This window comes from Cervus elaphus, chromosome X (genome assembly GCF_910594005.1).
Source record: "Cervus elaphus chromosome X, mCerEla1.1, whole genome shotgun sequence".
NCBI classification, from domain to species: domain Eukaryota; kingdom Metazoa; phylum Chordata; class Mammalia; order Artiodactyla; family Cervidae; genus Cervus; species Cervus elaphus.
In genome coordinates, this window is record NC_057848.1 from 53,262,759 (window position 1) to 53,288,813 (window position 26,055).

General features: G+C 39.9%; 1 protein-coding gene across 9 annotated transcripts in view; it reads right to left on the bottom strand.

Annotated features, from left to right (window-relative positions):
- The window catches only part of ENOX2 (ecto-NOX disulfide-thiol exchanger 2), a 281,222-nt gene that overhangs the window by 53,930 nt on the left and 201,237 nt on the right, over positions 1-26,055 (bottom strand). For all 9 annotated transcript variants that reach the window (XM_043895066.1, XM_043895063.1, XM_043895064.1 and 6 more), the window contains 2 exons: positions 20,261-20,395; positions 7,899-8,054 (listed from right to left, as the gene is read on the bottom strand). In XM_043895066.1, the coding sequence (XP_043751001.1) occupies positions 7,899-8,054; positions 20,261-20,357 (253 nt within the window). In that variant the 5' untranslated portion in view covers positions 20,358-20,395. The remainder of the gene's footprint in view (positions 1-7,898; positions 8,055-20,260; positions 20,396-26,055) is intronic.

Genomic DNA, 26,055 nt, shown 5'->3' on the forward strand with positions numbered 1-26,055 from the left:
ATTACAGGGAAAAACCTTAGCTGAGTGAGTGAGTGAGGTTGGGTGACTTACTCAATGTCATGACGTCAGACAGAAAGAGAAGGAACATGAATTTGGGGCAGTGAAACCTGGATTTAAACCTAAATTATGATTAAGATTTATCAAACTATTGTATGATCTTGGGAAAATTATATAACTTCCGAGAACTTTGTTTTTTCATCTTAAAATAGGGATACTGTCCACTACCTTACAGGGGATATTGTAGGATAATCGATAATCTACTGCCTCGACTGCAATGTGGTACAATGCCTAGTACTAGATAGGTTCCCAATAAATTGTAGTTATTATAGGGTTATTGTTATTTACTACTATAGAACTCAGGTTTCCTAATTACCAATCTGAGGCTTTCTAAAGCCCTACCACAAGTCTGGAATGGAGTGAGAACTAAGACCTGGACTTCTAAACTCTCAGTTCCTTGCTTTATTCAGATCTTTAGATAAGGCTGGGTGTGGGAAGGAATCACTCTTAGTGCTAGAGAAACCATTACTGAACTGAACTTGGGTCTGCTCCTCTACCGCCCACCCGCTCCAGTGGTAAAGCCAATCTACCAAAACCCAGGGTGTGCTGAAGGAAAGTGAGAGCGTTAGTCGCTCAGTCGTGTCTGACTCTGCGACCTCATGAACTCTTGCCCATCAGGCTCTTCTGTCCATGGAATTCTCCAGGCAAGAATACTGGAGTGGGTTGCCATTTTCTTCTCCAGGGGATCTTCCCGACTCAGGGATCGAACCCTGGTCTCAGCCATTGCAGGCGGATTCTTTACTGTCTGAGCCACCAGCGAAGTACAGCAGTTATTGAAGGGACCAAGCAAGGGATGCTCAAAAGACCTGAACTCCCCGATGGCTTTCATGGAAGGGCTTTTAAAGGCCACATTTGAGGTGAGGGCTGCCAGGAGCATGACTTTCTTCTGACTGGTTGGTGGGGAGGAAACAGGGTGGTGTTTGGGGAGTCTTAATCATCAACCTTCTGGTTCCAACCAGTCTGGGGTCTACATGTGGTGAACACGTAGTCACCAGCTTCCACCGGGGATGAGGGGAGGGTCAGGGAGAAGGGGGTGTCAGCTTCTGCATAACAACTCAAAGATTTATGTCAGATTGTTATGCAGATCCCTTGTGGAGGAATTAGCGCTCTGCTTTATTGCTTAATTATTGTTCAAGCTATCTTGCTTAACTGCTTTTCCTTTCTTTCTGTATGCTATCACTTCTCCAATTATTAATTATAGCTGCTTGTACCTGCTCTTTGGCACTCAGGGAAGGCCTAGGAGACCAAAACCTTCTCCTGCAAACAAGAAATAGGGGATATGGAGGGCCTTTTGTAGCCTGTAGGGCCCCGAAGGGTTCTGCTCAGTCTAGAAAACATCTAGAGTCATGTTTTCAAATCTAAGGCTATAGAATGGAATCCTGTTGTTGAATTCTTCTGAAGTTTACTATTAAACGATTTCAATGGTAAATAATCTTCTTGTGAAGCAAATAATCACCTTTTTATAATGTGAGTTAAACCTAGTTAGGTCTACCTTTAAGTCCATTGAGAGACTCTAAAGGGTGTAGTTAACATGGAATACCGACAATGCAAAGGCTCTTTCCCTTGACTACATCTGTGGGATTGAAAATTTCTGTGATGAAATCACCACCCTGTTTAGATGCTGTGATTATTCTGTGGTGATTGTCTGGTAAGTAAAGGGGCATAAAAGCCACCAAGAATAGTGTCAAGAATGCCGGGGATTTATTTATTTTCCTTGGGTAAATGTAGCATTTGCTGAGATTTAGGTGTATTGCCACTAGCAAGCCAATGGGCTGTACTAACTTCCTTAATGGATAGTACTTGTTCTTTAATTAGCAGCTCAAAGCACTTTGCTGTCTGGGCCTGATTTTCTAATCCCACAGAAATACAGTGATCTGGGAACAGCAATGGTAACTCCATAGAGAGCAAATTCAAAGTCCACCTATTAATCAGGTAATGTGCTAAGCTCCTGTTACACCCCAATCACCATTCCTGGATGGAGAAGAAACTTCCGCGTAAAAAGATTCAAGATAACTGGGAATAAAAAGCACTCTAATCTCTGGTAATGGAAAAGGAGGAGCTTTTGGTAATTCTAATTACAACTAAGCAGCCGCTCTGGGGAGCTGTGTTGGGACAATCAGCATTCAGATCAAAGTCACTGCTGATCTTGGGGAAGTGAGGCAGGGAGCAGCACATCAAATAAACCACTTCCACCAATAAACCACTTGCACACTGATTTTCAAAGGGGCATCACAGACCACTCAACTGGTTTGCCAGAATTTGCATACTGCAAAATCTTTGGGTTGATTTCATCAGACAGCCCAAGATTGAAGGTCCCCTAGACAATCAGCAGGGGTCGGGTATATTTTAATGTAATCCCAACTGATTGGAAGTAATCAGAAGGTCAGCGAATCTATTAATTTATCCACTTTCTCTAATTTTCTTTATAGAGCCCAGCCCTAGGAGCCAAAATAAGTTCAGCAGGTTTTGAGATGGTAAAATGAAATGACTGCTCTTTTTCTGGCTCCTGGGTGCTTTCCCACATGCCTGCACACAAATAGCAGATGATATTCCACCATTTACTCCACGCTCACTGTTATTTCACAGTAGATGAAAAATGTAACCTCTCCATACAGAAGGTCTATTAGCTGAAGTGAAAAGTCTTCACAGAATTGATTTCTCTGGAGAGAGGGTATTGTTTCCCTTCTTATACCAACTGAGGACTGTTAATTGGGAATGCAGTAAATCTCTGATAGCCACCCTGTGAAAAAAAAGTACCTGTGTTCCAGAGAGCTTTCTTTTGCCATATCTCTGACTCCTAGGCTTCCCTGGTGGCTCAGATGCTAAAGAAACCGCCTGCAATGCAGGAGACACAGGTTCGATCCCTGGGTCAAGAAGATCCCCTGGGAGGAGGGCATGGCAACCTACTCCAGTATTCTTGCCTGGAAAATTCCATGGACAGAGGAGCCTGGTGGGCTACAGTCCATGGGGTCACAAACAGTCAGTCACGACTGAGCGACTAACACTTGCACGGACTCCTAGGAGTGCACAGTCAGCGCCAGTCTAATTCGATCCATTGGATTTTTAGACCAGAACTGATTTTGCTGGGTCTAGATCAGAGAGGTTAAGCTACTTGCCCCGGATTTCATGGTTGTTTAGTGACAGAGATCTGGGATATGACACCAGGCCTATGTTGCCTTGGGGTTCTTAATTATTATAGCCATACTGCCTGCTCCACTGAAGGCAAAAAACTCTACTCATTTGCTCTTGTTTTTCCTAATATACATTTTGAGGGACTTTTGCCTAGGTGAACAATTATTCTGGTAGCTCCATTTTTAATATCAAGAATCATGTTTTTAGAAATGGATGAAACTTTATCTAGGCTATCTAGTATCTAGGCTAATCTAACCCAATAGCCTCACTTACAGACAAGGAAACAGACCCAGGGAGGTCATGTGACTAGCCCAAGATTCCCTCAGGTGACAGAGCTGGGGTAAAACACAGTTCTCTCGATTTTAATCTGGTAGTTTGCTCACTATTAATATTGCAATACTGTTGTTGCACATTTGGTATAGATCCACCTAGAAAAGTCTAGTGGTCAGTTGACTATATGTGTCTGAAGCTCAGAAGAGAGCCATGGACTGAAAAAATAGATTCGGAAGTGGTCAGCATGTGGTGTAATTACCTCATGTTCTCTTGACTTCTAGACCTCTGACTTCTCCTTCTGTATTCACCCATCCATCCCTCTACCACTCATAAATATTTGTTGTACTATATGTCAGATACTTTTCTCAGTGCTGGGGATATATTAGTGAACCAAACTGATAAACATTCCTCCTTTTGTGGGGTTTGCCTGCATGCATGCATGTGTGTTCAGTCGTGTCTGATTCTTTGAGACTCCACGGACTGTAGCCCACCAGGCTCCTCTGTCCATGGGATTCTCCAGGCAAGAACACTGGAGTGGGTTGCTGTTTCCTACTCCAGGGGATCTTCCTGACCCAGGAATCAAACTTGGGTCTCTTACGTCTCCTGCATTGGCAGGCAGGTTCTTTACCACTAGCACCACCTGGGAAGTCCCTTTGTGGAGTTTACATTCTATAAATTGCTTGTTAAAAGGTAGTAAGTATTAAGTGAAAAATAGAGAGGTAAATAGGACTGTGAATGCGGCAGGGAGGACTGAACTTTTAAATAGGTTGTCAGGGTTACTGAGGAAGAGACATTTGAGCAAAGACTTGAAGGAGACAGGTGAGTTAGCCAGGCAAATATTTAGGGGAAGAGTATTCCAGACAGAGCAAAGAGCCAATACGAAGGCGCTGTGATGGAAGAGTGCCTAGAATGTTCATGGAACTGCATGAAGGCCCATATAACTGGAACAATGGGTGTTGCAAAGGAGAGTTGTAAGAGACAAAGTCAAAGAGACGGTGTGAGAAAGGGAGGCCCTTCTGTGCCTTTAAACAGACTTTGGCCTTTATTTTGAGTAAAACAGGGAGTCATTAAAGGGTTTTGAGTAGAGGAGGGACATGATCTGACTTAGGTTTTAAAAAGGATCACTCTTGCCTGCTCTCTTGAGAAGACATTGTAGGGGGTAAAGGTGAAAGAGGAAGCACAATTAGAAGAATATTGCAATAGTTCAGAAAATGTATTATGGTGGGTATAAACTGGGTCATGGCAGTAATTATCATGAAAATGATAGAATTCTAGTTATATATTTTAAGGTAGACTTGACAGTTTTCTAATATTAAATATGGTGTGTGAGGGAAAGAGAGTAGGTTAAGGATTACCCTGAAGTTTTGGCTGATTAATTGAAAGGATGCAGTTGTCATTATCTGAGATGGAGAAGGATATTAGTGAAGGTTTGGGGACAAATATTAGGGGTTTTGTTTTGAACATATTAAATATGAGATGTCTATTTGATATCTAAGTAGAAATATTAAATAAGCAGTAGGATGTGAGTTCAGGGTTCAGAGAGGCTCTGAGCTAAAAATGTAATTTAGAGTATCAATGGCATGGGGCTTCCCAGATGGCTCAGTGGTAAAAAATCCACCTGCCAATTCAGGAGATGTCTGTTCGATCCCCGGGTTGGTGAGATCCCCTGGAGAAGGAAATGGCAACTCATTCCAGTATTCTTGCCTGGAAAGTCCCATGGACACAGGAGCCTGGCAGGCTATAGTTCATGGGGTTACAAAAGAGTCGGACACAACTTAGTGAGTGACTAAAACAACAACAAACAACAATCATTGGCATACTTTTCTCAGTATGAGTGCAGACAGAGAAGGGGTCCAAGGACTGAGTCACATGACTCTCCAGTAATAAGTTGGTGAGAACAGAAGGTTCTCAGCAAAGCAGATTGAGAAGGAACAACCAGTGTGGGGAGCAAAACCAATAAATAGTGTAGGGTCCTGGAAGTCAAGTGAAGAAAGTATATCAATGAGTAAGGAGTAGTCAACTGTCATTCAGAGCTATTAGGTCAATAAGGAAAAGACTTGAGACTTGACCATTGGATTTAGTATTGTGAAATCCTTAATGTCCCTTGTTTTAAAGGTATGAAAAATGTTTATAGCAACTAGTGACATAAAATAAATACATATTATAATGTAGTGTCATTGCTATCTATTAATTTATCAAATATTTTAAAAGTATATTATATAAATGTCACTGTCATGGTCCTTATAAATGACTGGTTTCCAGGCATGAATGAGAATGCTTGTCTAATTTTATGAGTGCTAAATACATTAGTGTTATCAATCAAGGGACATTGTGATAGAGGGGTGGGGCAAAAGTCCAAGTGTAGAAGATTTAGGAGAGAAGAAGAGAAAGACTGGAAACGGTAAAGATGAAGTCTTTTGAGGACTTTTGCTGCTAAGGAGTGTACAGAAACTTTTCTCTCTTAACTCTTGAAACATTAGAATTCCTTAGGGTGTCCTGCTTGATCTATACAAATCTCCCTGGTGGTCATTCTAGCAGCTTCAAATAACCTAATGTTTCAAGAAGGATGAAGGTTTCAAGAAGCTCTAAATATAGTAGGGAAATAAAGTAATGTAAGGACTAAAAAGTATCCATTGGATTTAGCCCCCAATATTTTAGTGAAAATGTATTAGAATGATAAATGATTAACTACTGTTTTATTTTTTTGTGTGTGTGTGTAATAAAGTTTTATTAAAGTATAAAGGAGGTAGAGAAAGCTTCTGACATAGGCATCAGAAGGGGGCAAAAGAGTACCCCCTTTGCTAGTATTAGCAATGGAGTTATATACTCTCCAATGAATCCAAAGAATGTCTGGAGGCTGCAAAGACCTCACCAGACCCACTCCCATAATTTACATTTTAAGATAACAGAGTTGGCCAGAAGGTTTAATCCAAAGATTGTCCTCAGGCAGGATACATCCTTGTAAAGACCAGACCTACTCCCATAATTTATGTTTTAAAATAACAGAATTAGCCAGAGGGTTTAATCCAAAGACGGTCCTCAGGCAGGATACATTATTGTTATTACTGTTTTAATTTTAGTACCTTTCTCATGGAAGTGTTTGGGAGATGGTAGGCTTAGAGGTGGGCTGGAGAAGCAGGTGAGATTAAATAAGAGTTGAATTTGACTGAATTGTGGGCAAGTAGAAATGACACGTTGAAGATGGACACATGATACTGTGGAGACAGGAAAATTAGGATCACTAAGACAAAGTGTGTTGATCACCACCCAGTTCTACAAGGGTTAACTCATAACCCACTGCATTTGCTGACCAACAATGTATTGTGAGAGGAATTCAGGATGAAAAGCAGGATGAGGCACTCTGTGATTTGGACAAGCAGGCCGTAAGGCTAGTTCAATGTATATTTCAAGAAGAATTTTAATGACCCTACATTCTTGAAGCCTCCCATCCATAGCAAAGCACTAAAGTCATTGATTTGAGATATCTGTTCTTGGTGATTAGCAGTAACCATTTATGAAGATATATGCTCGACTGTATATATTTCCTAGCCAAAAATCCTAGATAAACTGAGCTGTCTCCTGCCTGTTTGGAGTAGTTTTACTCAGAGCAAACTGAATTGCTGTCTGCTGGGCTGTAGTCCTCACCAAGGCCCTGAATAAAATTTAAACTCACAACTCGTATGTTGTGGGTCTTTCTTTAAGTTGGCAAAGCAGACCAATGAAAGGCTTTTGAAGTCCAGAATTTGGACTTGGAATCTGTGGCCAATGGGAACCCCGGGACTTTTAGGGTTCTGTATATGTGATAAGGACCTGGATGAAATGTTAGATGAAAGAGAGGGGAAGGAATCAATGGCAACGATACTCTCTAATGAAGAAACAAGAGAGAAGCAGATCAGACTGGTGCATCAAGAGACTGTGAGAGCCCCTATATCACCTGACTTTATTGCTGAGAGGCCACTGGGTGTAAGAGACAGGCAGGAATAACCACTGGGGTTTATGATCAAGGCTTATCAGACACGGTTGGTGGGCTCTGGAGAAGATAGGTCAGTCATACCAGATTCCTACTCTTCCCATTGCACCTGCTCTTTCCATTCACCTTTACAAAGTCTTGGGGCTGTTAACCAAAATGGTACTTTTGCCATACTCTCAGCAGAGAACTAAGGGAGGCTTCTCTGTTAGTGTTTTCCCCACTCAAATAACCTGAGCCCCCTTTCAACAACATTCAAGTCTTAAAAAGGAACTAGAATGCCAGTTCACTTTAAGCTGTGTTAAGAGTGTTAAATTTTGAATTCAATTACAAAGCTAGGTTCCCTCCTAGAAGCTACCACTTTATAGGCACTAATTGCCTTGTCAGGACTCTTAATACAAAAATGAATAACTAAAGGATTGACACACCAAAACATTTTGACTTGTGTGGAGAAAAAGCAGAGTATTACTTGGATTTGGAGGGAAGAGTGTGCAGCTTTTACAGTGTATGATCTCTTTTACTACTGGCATATCTGGTGGAATTGGAGGAGGTACTATTCCTAGGCCAGGCATCATTGGAGTTATTGGTGGAATTCCAGTCATCATTCCAAGAGCAGGATCAAAATCTAAAAAAAGGAGAGGAAATAGAGAATAATCAATTATACCAGGCAAGATCAAGTAGGGGTAGACTGTTACCTTATAAGTTTCAAACCAAAGGTCTTTCTAAGACAGGCAAAATATTTAAGAAAACACATTACTAGCATTACCAGACCTTAAATATTATAATTGTGCATTTTTCTTTAGGGCTGTTTCTGTTTGGCCAGTGATTATTTGTCTCTACATCTCATTTTGACATCCAAGGCCTTTTGTATTGAACAATATGACTGCGCCTTGTCCATTGATCTTGCCTTCCACTAGTTCCCAACACACACTTTCTGCTCCATTCAGACCAGGCTTCACACTGTCCCTGTAACACTTCCTGTCTTTTTGCACTATGCTGCATGGTGTTAAAAGCATACAGTTTTAGGGTTTAGGCAGACCTGGGTTCTAGTTCTACCATTTGATTAGGAGGATGAATCTTTTGTAACTCCATTCCATCATTTGCAAAATGGGGTTAATTCCACCTACTTTTATAGGAATCTGTGAGGAATAAACAAGATGATGAATGAAATGTGCCTAGCATAATGCCTAGCACAAAAATGCTCAATAAATAACTATTCTCTGTGCCTTTGTTCCTGTTGTTCTCCCTGCCTGCCTGGAATCATTCAAGCCTCTCCAAATTCTCCATGGTTCAAGGCCTAGCTCAAAGTCCCACGCTCCCTGAAGAACACTTTCCAGATAATTCTAGTTCATTTTTATTTCTGTGTCAAAAACTGTTCTATACCTGTTGCCACTGAATTTTATTTTGCATCATCTTTTATTAATATTTCTTTCAGGTTTGCCTCTAGGGTGTGTGGGAGCCCCCAAACAAATATGTTTATGGGGTTTGTCTAGATACACAATTTGACTCACCCCAAATCAGCACCAGTGCTATTCTGGTAGCCCATGTGATACCATGAAAGAAATACCATACCAGCCAGCTGGAGTGATTTACTTGCCAGGATACTCTCCTGGAACCAAGACCCTGGGAGGACTCTACAGGCATGAGTTCAGAAGCTTCTTGGGGCATCTAGTTGAATCCACATGTGGCATAAAGGATTGCAGTGTGCAAAGGGGAAAAATGGGGACTGGGGTCCACACAGGTTCAATTTGAGATTGGGGCCCCTTGCTTAGATGATACTGCAAGCCTTGGTCAATCCCAGATACTGGAGAAGAACCTAGAAAATTTTGAGAAAGATGCTTATTACCATCAAGACCCACCTAAGACCTGCTCTGGACTGGGGCACCTATCCTGATGGTACCACCTACCTGGCCAGTCCTTGGCTCTGGAAAGGGACTTAGAAAATACTGAGACAGTCATTCCAAAGCATGAGGTCCTCTGATGTGAGGGCGCATGGCAGGGGCCCCACATGCCTGGGTCTAAAGGCAGTACTGATTTCATTGTTTGAAATTTGTCTCTATAACAAGATGCACGTTTTCGAGAGAAGGGAGTGCATTGTACTTCATTTCCTCACCTCTCATTCCTGCCCTCTGTTAAGGAAGGCACAGTGTTCTGCAAACGAAGAAAGTGTTGCATAAGGAGTTCTGATAATTTAGGGGTAGTCACGGTAGCAGTGGTAGGTCCTAGTCCCCAAAACTTTACCCTGCTCACCACTCAGGCCCAAGGGACAGTGCCTTATTGTCTCCCGAAGGTGGCTCTGAGCCTCTCTGGTTGGCTCTCTAAGATGTTGAAGGAGGTGCATCTAAACAGTGGGAAGAATCTGTGGTTCACACAGAAGCTAAACTCCGGGTACAGTTAAGCCCAGAAGGAGGGAGTCTTGTGACTGGGCAGATAGCAGGTGGGTGGCACACAGCAATACCCATCGCAAGCCAGCCCAAGAGAGCTAAGACATTCCCCATCCTCCCATGTGCCTGTCATGCAGAGATGCCAAGACCCTGAACATGTTTGGGAAGAAAACATTTTCTTCTAAGAGGAAACTTTATTTTTCTGAAAACAAATTTACTTTTAACCCTCATATGTTATCTCACCCAACACACAAGTATCCACTTGTACCTGTATGTGTGTGCTCACACACATGCACTCACACACAGGCATACTCCTTTCTTTCCTCCCTGTGATTTTCATCTCTACTCTCCCCCATATGCTAGCTGTATGACCATGGGGGATATTTCTTAATATCTGTGTGCCTCCACCTCCTTTTTGGTAAAAGTAGGGATAAATAATGACATTTAGCTCAAGGAATGAAAGGACAGAAGAGATATAAAAAGCTCTGGCCTGATAGATGGTGGTCCTGATAGGTAAATTTCCTTTCTTCCATTCCAGACATGTGTCCACACACTAACAAATTCATTTGTTCAGGCACTCACTTCCATATCCCATGAACATTTGTGATAGCCTCCTATCTATCAGGCTCTAGACAAGGGGGCAGGGAGTCCAGGACTTTTTTCCCATCTTGGAGAACTTAGGGCTCCTGACACTCTGTGTTCCTATGCTGTGGAATAAAAGCACTGTGGTTAAGAATGCTATTATGTCTTTGGAACATTTGATCTCTTGTGTATAAGATTTTGGAAAAATTGTTAACATTATTTCCCCCACTTACAAACTGTTAATTTTCAGTAGGAGAAGATCAGAATAGATTGTGTGCCAACTAAACAATCCCATCTATTTCTCCCTCCTACTGAAATGTTTGTCTTCCTTTTATTGTTCTGCCTGCCTCCTCATTGTTATTCATATAGTTCTGTCACTCACAACTCCACCTTACCACAGATTACAGAAACATCAGTTCATTAAACAAGTTCTGCCACTTCAACTGAGAAAGAAATGCCTGTCTCCATGTACTGTCTACTAATAAATGGAGACAAACAAAAAACAAATACACAGGATAAATATAACTCTTGACTGATGTACTCACCACTGTGCTGTTCAGTATGATTACATTAATATTTTATGAAATTCATTTAAAAGCAAGTATATTCATGACATATGGCTAAAACCAGAGTAGATAAACTCCCTTTCTTCTTTGCATTCAATATGCCAAGAGTTTCATAGGCTACACTGCCTAGCAGGGCTTGCTGGAGGGCAGGTTATACATTGCACACGACATTTCAAGGGCTCCTATCACATTGATTATTTCTTTTGTTTATCTTCAACCATGAAGACCAAAGTAGACTTGAATTTCTAATACCAACATAGAAAAATAACTGTTTGAAATCATGGGTCTTACACAAGTATTGCGGAACCTGAAAAAAAAAATCAAAGTCCAATAATTTAAAATACATTGGGAACAGAATACCAGAAAAGTTCTCTTCCTTTTCCAGGTCCTATTCTGACTTGAGGAATACAGCCAATATGTAGATAGTATTAGCACTTTACGTTAGGAATTCAAACTTCTGAAGATTTGAAATTATTTTATAAGAGGGTTGTGGAATAGGTCAAGGTATCCCCCCAAAGTACTTTCACAATAAATACCCTGTTCTGTTTTGCTTTTACCATATTTTCTTTTAAAACCTTTTTCCTACTGCCTTCTTGATTCTTGACATAGCCGTTGGTGGAAGTGTCATAAGATGTTGGTTTGTATTCCCCCTTCTGATTCATGTATTTTCCAAACTCCAGCTTGCTGCAAATGCTGTTTTGTAGTTGGGCCAGCTTGCTCCTCTGAGTTGCAGCTCTATTACATCTCCATTACGTGATTTTTAAGTAATGTTTCAGTGTAGTCTTAAGTTTTCCTGCTGCCTGGCAACTTGCGCTTAACTCAACCTAGAGTAGTTGTCTAGCAATATTACTGTCCTCCATTCTCTGTACCTATCTGAACCAGGGAGCTGCAATGGAGGCAAATGTCATTTCTATGCTGCCATCCAGTCATTCACATGTCTATCCATTTGTATGTCCTTAAATATTTTGATGCCAGCCCCTCTGCATGTGTTGAGGTTGAAGGAATGAGTAAGATAAAATCATCGACCTCATAGTTTAGCTTGGGAAAAGCCATGCAAACAGTTACAATGCTTTATCATCAGTTATTATTATCATCACTGTAACTGCTTATTGGGTGCTTCCATTGTGCTAGGGACTGTGCTAATATAATCTCATTCCAAACGACCTGTGGGCTAGGTACTATTATTACCTTTCCTTTTATAGATAAAGAAACTGGGGCTCAGAGGGTTTAGTCACTTGCCCAATGTTACACAGCCAGTAACCGAGACAAGACCTAGGATTCAAATCCAGATTGGTTTAACTCTAATGTTCTTAACCACTGCACCACCTCTCAGTGTCGTATGGCAACTGTTTTCATGAATTAATTTAATTACAGGTATAAGGTGAAACAGGTATGCTGAAAAACATGGTAGATGAATAACAAAATGTTTCTGTATAATTTTTTTTCCAAGCATGGTGGATTGAAGGTGGATACAAAATTCTTTGATTCCCCTTCTGTCAAGAGGTGAGGTCTATGCCCCATCCCGTTGAGGATCTGGATGGGTTCTAGAACTGCTCTGACCAACAGAATATGGCAGAAGGGATGTGGTGCACGCTTTCAGGGCCAGGCCTTAAGAGAGAAAAAATGTTTACTTGTCTCTGGGAATACTAGCTTTGGGAGCTTCAGTCACAAAGTAAGAAGTCTGACTACCATGTTGGAGAGACCATGTGGAGAGGGCCCTAGGGGAAATGGAAAGGAAGGATCCACCTGAGCCTAGCGTTTTATCTGTCCCTGCCAAGGTGCCATGCTTCCCAGGTGGCTCAGCAGGCCACCGGCCTGAGGACTCCACCGGCCAATGCAGGACATGCTGGAGATGTGAGTTTGATCCCTGGGTCATGAAGATCCCCTGGAGGAAGAAATGGCAACCCACAGTATTCTCATCTGGAAAATTCCATGGATAGAGGAGCCTGGCAGGTTACCATCCATGGGGTCACAAAGAGTTGGACAAACATTAGTCTACTCTGCTTTTCACAAAATCCATGGGTCCACAGGAAGAAAAAGATACTTCTTGTCAGAATAAACTCTGTTTTCTACCTATCCAACCTGTAGAGTCATTCAAATGTTCCTGTCCAAAAGGCTTTCTTAGAGTTACTTATCTCCACAGCCAAAATTTCCTGTTGAGATATTCAAAATATGTATTGTCACCATGTTAGATGATTTAGAGGCCTTTGTTCTAAATCCAAAGTCTCAACTGACTTTCACGACAGTAATGATTTGGGGAAAGAAAGTAGCATTTTTGAGAGTTGTATTTCAAACACAATGCTGGATAGTTTCTATTACAGAATTATCTCATTTAATCCCCACAATTTAAAGGGTTAAACTGGGGGCCAGAGAGAGGTGACTGTCCCAAGGTGGCATCCTTAGAGGGGTCAAGTGAAGGGTTCAGCCCAGGGTCTGGCCCATTCTTTCTCCAAGCACCATCCTGTATGCTCTATAACCAGAGAGACTCAAGATGGACTGGAGGGGGTTATCTTACAGCAACAAAGCTAATTAAGGCCAGAAAACACAACTTTGTGGTTAAGGAAGTTGGGGTTATTTTAAGAGAAGAATACTGAAGGAACCAATAATAAAAATAAATAAATCCAAAATCTCAACTTTGACTTACAGGTGAAGTTGGAATTGTGGCAATGTATGAACTGGAGATAGGCAGATATAGGAGCTGAGGTATTTACTACCCTGCTTGCTTTTTCAGAACTGGACCCTGGTTCTGGCTGACTGGAGGCCCCTCTCTGCCCTTAGAAAGGTTGACTTCTCCCCATCCAAGTCCCCCTAGATCCATTAAAGGCATTTCTAATCTTTTAGTTATTCCAGAGACCCTTGATCACAAGGAGGTAGTCTGTATGCACAGTAAAACCACTGAAATGCAACTATGGATTAGTCTAAAATAAGTGTTCCAAATAGGATCTAATTATATATGCATAATTAAGCTATTTTATAGAAAATTATGATTCCAATTCAAGTATATGTTTATGGTACATTATTGCTCTCTCTTTAGAGTTCCTACAAAATTCATTGGAAAATGAAGAATTATACCTGGGTACTGAGAAATTTTAACTCACTACAGTCCTGACTGCCTCCTCTCTACACAGATCCTTGAAAAAATTTTACAGGCAGACAACCTGAAGAGGGAACACAGACTTCTAAGGACAGCTTGGCTAAGTTGTGAGAAGATCTTGAACTTACAACAAGGCCTCTTGGAAATTTCTAAGATTTTGCACAGGGACTCTCAAATTCTACCAAAAATCTGTCCTGCTTCTCCAGAAGATCATCAAAACCCCTGCTTCAGGCTAGTTGGAAAGCTGAGGCAGGGCCTGGTTCATGTACAATGACAAACGAGGCAGTAAGCTGGGCTTGGGTGGGTTATGTGGTATAATTTAAACTCATAAAGACTCTCCTTAATAAATATCAACTTTGATCCCAAATTTCAACCAATGAAGCTTTATTTCTTCAGTATACGTTTTTGCTATTATCTATCTTTATAGCCCACCTTCCCCCTATTCCTTCCTATTTTGTTCTTTGTGTTCTTGTCAGAACATTTGGCAGATTCAGGGATGCTGTGAACACCTTTGGGAAGGCATTAGGGAGGACAGTTCACACTACATCTTTGGTTCCTAGATTTCTGGATTTTAGAGATGAATAAAATAAAAGCATATACATCTATATATTTAAGGTTGCCAACCTCTTAATTTGCCAAGAAAAGACATGGAAAAAAATAACAAAAACTAACCATGTACCATTTTGCAATTCATAAAAGACAGAACATTTAAAAACCAAAAATATAGGAAATCTATAATCTCTGAATAAAAAACAGTCCTTTCAATTGAGCAAATACAGCTTCATGAAAAACACACTATATTCTTAGCTTCTACACTTTGCATCAGACTAGGGAATGCAGAATCAACTGGTCCTGGGTTACATCTCAGTGTTTGGGCTTTGGAGATGGCTCAACTATCTTAGTGTGCACCACTATATATGAAGATATCTATGAAAAAATCCTTTCAGAACTATAGTGTCAAACACAGATACACATGTGTTAAGGGCCATGAAAAGTTTGACTTCTCCTGAGGGTTGGTATATTTTCTCTAGAGGGAAAATGCAAATTATATAACTGATCAGGTTTCCCTTTTGTTTTGGCCACCTGGTCACAAGTGTAGCTCCCCTTTAGAAACTGGGTGGGATTCTATGACCTATACATCTGAATTCTAATTAACCTCCCTACATGGTCTTCACCTTCTATCCTCATTTATATTTTCCCAGATGATGGTTTATTTTACTTGTAATTTTTCTCTTTAACTATAATCTTTTTCATAAGCTGCCTCAAATGTTTCATGAAATGGGGTGATGGAAATCAATTCAGGATTTAACAATTGTTCCCATACTGTATAACCTTGGATACCTTCCAGTCATTGGTGTCCCACTTCCTCTGCCTGGACTGTTCTTAGTTCCTTATCTTTTTCACCTGACATTTAACTATATATCCCTGAATACTGAGCTCAAATGTTGTCCCTTCTATGAAACTTCCCTGATCACCACTACCCACCTAACACCTCCTCCATTCCACCCTGAATGAAACAAAACTTTTCCATGTGTATCTATTATGACACTTGCTTCATTGTAGTGCAGTGATACAGACTTTGCTGCCTCTGCCACTGGATTCTGAGCTCAAAGGCAATGATCGAACAATTGATGCTTTTGAACTGTGGTGTTGGGGAAGATTCTTGAGAGTCCCTTGGACAGCAAGGAGATCCAACCAGTCCATCCTAAAGGAAATCAGTCCTGAATATTCATTGGAAGGACTGATGCTGAAACTGAAACTCTGATACTTTGGCCATCTGACACGAAGAACTGACTCATTTGAAAAGACTCTGATGCTGGGAAAGATTGAAGGCAGGAGGAGAAGGGGACGACAGAGAATGAGGTGGTTGGATAGCATCACCAACTCAATGGACGTGAATTTGAGTAAACTCCGGGAGTTGGTGATGGACAAGGAGGCCTGGCATGCTGCAGTCCATGGGGTCACAAAGAGTCGGACATGACTGAGTGACTGAACTGAACTGAACTGAGGGCTTCTCACATACAGCAGGCCTCAATAAATATTTCTTATATGAATGAATAAACAAACCATCACACTCTACTGGATTCTTCATAATAGTTTCCTTGGGGAATCTTGAGAGTACCATCACTTGGTAGGATTCAAGCTTGTTTCTGAGAGACATTGGTTCTGTTTGGTACATTGGTTTATATATTACTGGCTCTTGGTGAAGTGTCCACCATGATGATGAATAGTAGTCTCCTTTCCCGGAATCTCAACCTTACCTGCCATTGAAGGCACATTCTCTTTGTGGAAAATATTAAAATAATAGAAACCCAAGTCTGGGCCTCCTTGAGAAGCTTGGAGCACAGTGGTCTATCATGTGTCACACATCTTCATTCTTTCTTTCTGTTCTCATCAGAGTTTGCCTGCTCTGTCCAGTGAGAACTGCTTCCTTAAGAATGACAATTTTCATAGATGGGCTGGGTCTTGGTCTGGGAATAAGGTCCATGAGTCCATATTTTCCAATATCTCTCATTATGGAGGAGGCATAGTCAGTACAGTGGAGACACCATAGTGAGGGACACTTCTCCTTCTTTGGGACTTCACAGGCTCCATTTGGTTGCTAAGGATATTTTAATATAGGGGAAAGTAAAGGAAGCAACACACGGTATTCAGCGAGTACCCTTTAATTGGTCCATTCTTGGATTCATCTGGGATGACAGGCAGAACAATGCTCCTTAAAAAGGCAGCTCGACTCTTTTTGGTGCCTCCCTTCATGTGAAAACTAACATTAATCTTATTTGACCAGCTTGGCAAAGCAAATACTCTTGCAGGAAAGACAGGCGCTGGCCAGAGGGGACCTTCTAATCTGCCATCATTGTGGATTAACTTTATCGAACAGCAATTGTCCAAAAAACACCATGTTAGATGAAAGGGAGCTCCATACCAAACCCCAGAGATGGCCTGTCTCTGTTCCCCATTCAATGAATATAATAAGCCAGACATTGCCCTGATGACAGGTTTGTGTCCAAGAGACTCAGCATCCATGACAGTGTAGATTTGAACTCTCTGGGGGACGTCAAGAAAGCTTATGTATCATTTGTTTTTCATCATTGACAAAGCCTTTTCTATTGTCAGAGATAGGCCAGATGAGACAGTTCTGTATGGCTCATTTGCTGCCTTTTCCATTGTAAGGAATTTGGGGCAGTAGGAAGAGGAGTAGGGGGATGTTTTATCCCATTCAGTTAAAATATTATATAAAAATATGGTAGCCCCCCTATTTCCCAGACTCTAGCAAGAAGATGGGTAGGCGGCATTGGAGTGTAGTGCCCACCTTCTACTTCTCTGGACACCCCCTACCAGATGTACAGGGAGCAGTCACCAGCACTGTCAAAGACAAACTGTTCTCTTTACCTGCCACTGTCCAGTGCTTCTTCAGGGACAAATGTGCCCCTGCATTCATTATACTTCCTTGTTGTTAAGAACAGAAATAAGTCATAATTCAACTTTTTCTGTGAGTCATCTATCAGATGTGAACTTGAAATAATAATAATCATCATAGCTGACTTCATTGAGGAATTACTGTGAGTCAGGCATCATTCTAAGGCTTTACATTACATGTATTAACTCAGTAATCCTCATGACAATGCTGATTCATAGGTGCTATTATTATCTCTGTTTGACAAATGGAGAAACTGACTCAGAGAGAGGTTAGGTAAATTCTCGAAGGTTACACAGTTACTTAATGGCAGAGCAGGGATTTATCTGAACCTAGGCAGTCTATATCCAGGGCGCACATTCTAATCTCAATTATTAAACTGCTTTCCTAAAATAATACAGAAAGGAGAAAAAAATCACATATAATTGAAGTGATTTTACACATAGCTTTACAAAGTATATCTCAGTTTAGCACTATTGCCCCATATACATTTAAGAGAGGGGCACTACTGAACTAAATATCAGTATTTCTAAGACAGTTTTCCAAAACTTTCCTTGGAGCATAGCAAAATGATCACTGAATCACAAGGTTGAAGGGGACCCTAAGAAGCTATTCTTTCATAGTCCTTAAGAAAACAAGAGGAGGGCAAAGGAGCTTGAAGTAGAAATTAAAATCATTCTTGAGGTTACAAATGTCTAGTTGGGGCGGATGTGAGGAACATTCAGTAGAGCCAACATTAGCTCCCTAGCAGCCAAGTACTTTCAATGTAAATGGCAGCTTAGTAGCCATTTGAAGGAAGTATGTTAGTATATCCTTTATCTTAAATAACATGTAAAATGACTAATAGCAATAATAATGACACTAGTTAAACCTTCATTGAGTGCTTATTATATACCAAGCATTGCGCTAAGTATATTATTTAACCTTCACAGCAATCCTATGAGGTACATACTGTAACCATCTCCATTTTACAGATAAGAAAACTGAGATACAAATAGGTCAAATAACTTGCTCAAGGTCATGTAGCTAGAAAGTGGCAAAGCCAGGATTTAACACAAGCTGTTTGTCCTTGCAACCTGTGTTATTAAATACTAAGCAAGGTACTATTTCTGCAGAAATAGCCATCCAAGCTACTGTTATGAAAACCATCCCAATTTTCTAGGCTTAACATTGACCCAAGCACAAGTGTTGGGCCTGTAACAATGGTTTGGATGACCTTTTTACTCTCAAAGCTAGACCTTTTTTGCTGTTCCACATTGTAGATGGCTGGCTAAGCACTGAAGATTACTTTGTGAGCACAGATTTATGTTTAGATGTGGTAATTTACAAATAATCTGATATAAGCTAATGTTTAGTTCCCTTGATATCAGAGCAGATCTGGCCTCAAGATATTTTTGAAGATATATACCCATACAGCTCAGACTTCCAGGAATTGGTAATATTTAAGCCTAATCAGATAATCTAGTTGCTCTAGACTATAAGAGATTGTGATTCAGGACCACTGTATATAAAGCTATAATATATGAAATTTTAGTTTAAATTCTATTATAATGAAATAAGAAAGAAAAATGAAACAAAAAACCCACTACTCCTTTTGGAAATATTTATGAGAAGTATATTAATTTTGATTTTTAAATGGCCAACATTTTAATAGCCAACATTTTGGAGCACTGACTATGTGTCAGGCATTGTCAAAGTACGATTTAATTCTCACAACAACCCTATGTGCATCACTCTAGATTTGTTTCTCAACTTTAATGAGCTTATGAATCACGTGGGGATCATGGGAAAATTCAGCTTTGATTCAGTAGGTCTGGGCTGTGGCCTAAGATTCTGGAATTCTTAACAGCTTCCAGGTTATGTGGACCACACTTTGAGTAGCAAGTAGCAAAGATTGGCCTTAAGTGAATTTGGAAGACTGATGTTTAGGATGTTTTAAAAGTACTCCAGGATTCGTGATGTGGTGATTCTCTAATGTCTTCACAAACCCATTTTTTAAAATCAAAGTTATGTTTCGTATATCATTTATAATCATTCATGAATTTACATTTGCAAATTTGCCTACTTGCTAACATTTCTTTGTGACCCTCCAAATCAATACTCACAGTACTTTCATGGTCATTTAAGGTCATATGCAGAGGCAATACAAGATTTGAGTTGCCCAAGGCACATTAACAAACCCATTTTAATGGTTAATTGTTCTGACATTCCAGGAAGTTTTTTGTGTCTAAACAAAACCCTTCAGATGATATGGCATTTTTATTCTGATTTTAATCTTTAGTGGAGATAGAGTTAGTACACAGTGCCCATTCTCTTACAGGTTACTTTGTTTTAAACATATGAACAGTTATTCAATGTTAACAATAGTCTTTGGGATATTTCTCACCATCTCCTGTCTTTTCCTTTAGGAACCTAAGATTTTTGGGATGTCTAAGTTCTCATTCTAGCTCCGTGTTTATTTGCTTCACTTAAGAAATGTATAAAATTAGACAAACTAATTCCTTGCTGAATTCTCTTGTACTTTTATTTCAATGAACTATTTAAATGTTCAGTGACCATATCCTGCATCTGATATACCCCTAGCTTGACCATAGTGCAATAGGGAGTATACTAGTAACTACAGGCCACCCTGTAATTCATGAGCTATAAAGCTCATATTACAAAAATGCACACTCTAGGCAGAATCTGGTAAATGTCAACTTCAAAATAAGTTGTGTCATACTGTTATATTTATGTTCACATGGTCAATAAAAAGAAACACTTGTGAGGTGATTAAAAATAGCATACCAGGTAAAATTGGTTGTCCAGCAATTCCCAATGGTGCCATTCCAAGATTATTCATTGCTGTGGCCCATGCAGTTGGATCAGACATAGGTAGAGTCATTGCAGTTGAATCCACATTCAGAGTTCTACTATTATCAGCTAGAAAGAAATGACAAGCAAAATAATTTGTTGTATTTAGGTTTCAGTATCTGGTTCACTTATCATTGTGAATCTGGCAAACTCTTTACAGAAATGGACTGATGGATAAGTGCTGGATACAGCCTTAATTTCAGCTCTTTACAAGGGTTAAAACAATACAGCTTGAACTGGCAGGAAGTCATAGAATTTGAACACAGTTTATCAGATAGCATTTTAGTGTTTCTTTCTCTCTCTCGCTTTCTCTCTCTCTCCCTCTACTCTTCCCCTCCTTCCTTCCCTCACTCCTTCCTTCCTGTTTTAAAGTCAAAGAAAACTCTATTCTTTTTAGAGCAGTTTTAGTGAAAGTGAGGGATTACACATATACCTCCACCCCCACATATGCACTGCCTCTCCCATTATCAACATTCTTCACCAGAGTGGTTCATTTGTTACAACTGGTGAATGTATATTGATGCATCATAATCACTCAAAAGCCATAGTTTACATTAGGCTTCAGTTTGGTGTTTTACATTCTGCAGGTTTTGAAAAATTTATAACATATAGCCGTATCACACAGGGTAATTTCACTGCCCTAAAATTCCTTTGTGCTCTGCTTTTTCATCCTTGTCCCCTCCCCCAACCCCAGCAACCACTGATCTTTTACCATCTCAACAGTTTTGCTTTTTCTAGAATGTAATGTACTGGGAATCATACAGTATGTAGCCTTTTCACATTGGCTTTTTTCACTTAGTCTTATGTATTTAAGTTTACTCCAAGTCTTTTCATGGCTCCATAGCTCATTTATCTTTAGTGCTGACTAATATTTCATTGTCCGGATATACCACAGTTTATCTTTTTACCTACTGAAGGACACTGTGGTTACTTCAAAGTTTTGGCAATTATGAATAAAACGGCTATAAACATTTGTGTACACATTTTGCATGAACATAAGTTTTCAACTCCTTTGGGTAAACACCAAAGGAATGCAATCACTGGGCGCTATGGTAAGAACATATCTGGTTTTATAAGAAGTCGTCAATGCACGTGTACCCCAATGTTCATCACAACACTGTTTACAATAGCTAGGACATGGAAGCAACCTAGACGTCCATCGGCAGATGAATGGATAAGAAAGTTGTGGTACATATACACAATGGAATATTACTCAGCTACTAAAAAGAACACATTTGAGTCAGTTCTAATGAGGTGGATGAAACTGAAGCCTAATATACAGAATGAAGTAAGTCAGAAAGAAAAACACCAATACCGTATATTAATGCATATATATGCAATTTAGAAAGATGATAACAACGACCTTACATGTGAGACAGCAAAAGAGGCACAGATATAAAGAACAGACTTTTGGACTCTGTGGGAGAAGGCGAGGGTAGGATGATCTGAGAGAATAGCATTGAAACATGTGTATTACCATATGTGAAAGAGATGACCAGTCCAAGTTTGATGCATGAAACAGGGCACTCAAAGCCGGTGCACTGGGACAACCCAGAGGGATGGGATGGGGAAGGAGGTGGGAGGGGGGTTTGGGACAGGGGGACACATATACACCTGTGGCTGATTCATGTCAATGTATGGCAAAAATCACCAAAATATTGTAAAGTAATTAGCCTCCAATTAAAATTAATTAATTAATTTTTAAAAAACGAAGTCATCAATGCTTCTTCCAAAGTACCTGTATCATTTTGCATCCCCACCTCCAGTAAATGAGAGTTTCTATTGATCCACATCATCATCAGTATTCAGTGTTATCAGTATTCTGGATTTTGGCCATTCTAATAGGTTTGCAGTGGTATTTCGTTGTTGTTTTAATTTGCATTGCACTGATGACATATGATGGAAAGCATTTTTTCATATCCTTATTTACCATCCATACATTTTCTTTGATGAGGTGGGGGTGGGGCTTCCCTTGTAGCACAGTTGGTAAAGAATCTGCCTGCAGTGCAGGAGACCCGGGTTCGATTCCTGGGTTGGGAAGATCCCCTGGAGAAGGAAATGGCAACCCACTCCAGTATCCTTGCCTGGAAAATCTCATGGACAGAGGAGCCTGGTGGGTTGCAGTCCGTGGGGTTGCAAAGAGTCAGGCATGACTGAGTGACTAACACTTACACTTACTATATGAGTCACTGGTCTATTTTTCAAACAGGTTGTTTGTTTTACTATTGTTGAATTTTAAGAGTTCCTCGTATATTTTAGATAGTAGTCCTTTATCAGGTATGTATTTTGTAAATACTTTCTTCAAGTCTATGGCTTGTTTTCTCAATCTCTTGACATTGTCTTTCACAAAGTTTTTAATTTCAATGAAGTCTAAGTGACCACAGATTTCTTTCATGGATCATAAACAGTTATACCCATATCCAAGGTGTCATCTAGGTTTTCTCTTAGGTTGTTTTCTAGTAGTTTTCTAGTTTTGCATGTTACATTTAGGTCTATGATCCATTTTGAGTTAATTTTTGTGATGGGTATAAGATTTGTATGTAGATTCATTTTTTTGCATGTGGATGTCCAGTTGTTTAAGCACATTTGTTGGAGACTACCTTTGCTCCATTCATCAAAGATCTGTTGATTCTATTCATATGGGTCTATTTCTGGGTTCTCTATTCTATTTCATTGATCTATTTGTCTATTCTTTCACCAATGCCACACTGTCTTGATTACTGTAGCTTTATAGTAAGTCTTAAAGTTGTGTAGCATCAGTTTTCCAACTTTGTTCTTCTCCTTCAATACTGTGTTAGCTATTCTGATCAGGTTTTTTACCTCTCTGTAAACTTTAGAATCATTTTTTTTTCATATCCACAAAATAACTTGCTTGGGTTTTGATTGAAATTGCATTGAATCAAGTTGGGAAAAACTGACATCTTGACAGTATTGAGTCTTCCTATCTATGTGGTGCTGGAGAAGATTCTTGAGAGCCCCTTGGACTGCAAGGAAATCAAATCAGTCAATTCTAAAGGAATTCAACCCTGAATATTCATTGGAATGACTGATGAACCAATACTTTGGCCACCTGATGCACAGAGCCGACTCACTGGAAAAGACCCTGATGCTGGGAAAGATTGAAGGTGGGAGGAGAAGGGGATGACAGAGGATGTGATGATTGGATGGCATCACCAACTCGATGCACATGAGTTTGAGCAAGCTCCAAGAGTTTGTGATGGACAGGGAAGCCTGGTGTGCTGCAGTCCATGGGGTCTCAAAGAGTCAGACACGACTGAGTGACTGAACTGAACTGAACAAGACACTTAGTATCATTTTTAATAATATTATACTATACTAATTATTACTATTATTATTATTAAGGGAAGATATGAGAGAGGATTGCAATGCTTATATTAATAGTAGAATTCTGCATGTCTTCTTCCAGCATGGAATGAATGGTCTATAGGGAAAGATACTGGATAGCTTCTCTCCCTCTAAAGCGTCAGAGCAATGCTTTCCATTATTTTAATGAACTCAAATAGCAGACACATTCACATTCAAAGGTTAGTACTTAGCGACTGAACAACAACAAAATCCATGAACATGAAATATATATTTCTTCTTTGATTTTTGAACCAGCATTTTTTAGTTTTCTGAGTTTTTCTTTTCAAGTGTACACACCACGGGAGCTTGGAATGATTAAGACATTTCCCATTCTTCTCATAGTCTAGTCACAAATGATTACTTCATCAGCTTCCATCCAAACTACTCATGCTTGCAAACCAAGAAAAACCACCCAAGGGCTTCTATAGTACCATGGAAAGGAAAAAATATATTCCTAATGGAATTTCACATCTTTGAAGCAGCACTATTGAGTTGGACACACCATTAACAAACATAAACTTAGCCAATTGAGTATTTCGGGTGTTAGGATAGCAGAGTACAAGTAGATAGGAGACAGTCCCTGCCCTTAAAGGTTATACAATCTAACTGAAGAGACTGATGATGATGGTGTTGATTACTACTATTATCACTATTATTACTATTATCACCACTGCCACCATCAAACACTTGCCATGTTAGGTAAAGCTCTTGGCATGCAGTGTTTTCATTTAACTTTCAAAACAACCCAATGAGATAAGGGCTCTTTATAACTCCATTTAATAGATGAGAGGCTTTGAAGAGTTACATCTGTAGTTCAAGGTCACACAGGATGTATACTTTTAGGCACCATGCTTTGGTATCTCCAAGTAAACAATTAGGAAATAATGAAAGACTCAAATGGTATAGACTAGGAATGTTACTGAGGTTTAAGGAATGAGGCTTTTAGAAGAAGACAGGATTTGAAACAATGGGCCAGATTTCTATAAAATATGTCTTGAGTTACGGGTAGTTATTAAATAGGTAAAGAAGAGGGGGTAAGACATTCCAGAGCAGGGATGACAAGTAAGCAAAGATGTTGAAGTGGATGATACATGCATATGCATGTATATATTGCACAGTTGGGAGAGATATAGTTGTAAGTCACTTGAGCACAAAACATCTTTTATTTTGGTAAATTTCCCTCTGACTACTGATATGCATTAAAAAAGAAACCTTTCCATTGCTTTCCTCCTACCTCCCAGTATGCACTCCTGCCAATTATACCCCGGAAGGCAACTCTTTCCTAATAGTAGCTTGCTAACATTTGTCCATCACATCCTTCCAACCTGGCAATATGAGGGATGAACCATGACTGGGTTATTTACACAAGTGCTATTTTGGACAATGATTGGTCATTACAAGTAAATGCATGTGGCCAAAAACATCATTTCTGAAATACTAGATTTTATTATTCTTCTAGACAGACTGCCTATGCTTCCCCTCCATAAACCATTCCCTGCCCCCAAGAGTGATTGATGGCCCTAAGCATTTGTTACTGCAGTCAGAAGTTACATTTCAGAACTGGAGGTTTCTCCATCTGTAGGAGCTCTAGTCCTCACACCCAGTTTTCAGTGTTCTCCTTGAAGGCATACAAGGCTGGAAATAGCCTCCTTGTAAATAAGATCAAGAAAACAAACATGGGCATCAAATATCCTTTGGGCCAAGAGTTTATATAATGATTATTAGGTTCATCTTGACTCCCAATTGCCAACTAGAGGAGACAAGTTTTTAGAGAATGTCATAGCTGGAAGGGACCTTTAGACATTACTGAGTCTACACTTTGATTTTCTCTGCTGGCTGTGGAACAACTTAGAGGAAACAGCTAGGTTTAAAAGGACGGAACCCTAATGTGAAAAATATTTTCTTTTGCAGCAGTTTGGGAAATATATAAGAGAATTAGGAATTATTCTCAATATAGAATTTTGAGATTAAAGAAGAAGAGTTTACAATGTACCTAGCCAAGCCCTGGACTACTTTGGTGGGGGTGGAGGGAGAATGAACTAAATTATCAGTTTTTTTTAGAGAACAATACTATATCACTCTTTTCAAAATATGTATTAATTCACAGTGCTTGTTAAAACGTTAGCAAGTAGAGTTCCTGTTAGGCTTGTTTACAGTGAACAGATAAGGACGATGCATAATTAACAGCATTATTTTGCTACAATGAGCTCACTTCTTAAATCCTCAAGGAGTTCTGCTTTAAATGCCCTTCTCATCTCCCTCCCTTCCCCCAACACCCATCACTACCTGTCAAATCCTATTCATTTCTCAAGGATCTTCTCAAATGCCACCTTGTCTGTGAAGCCACTTCACTGGAATTAATC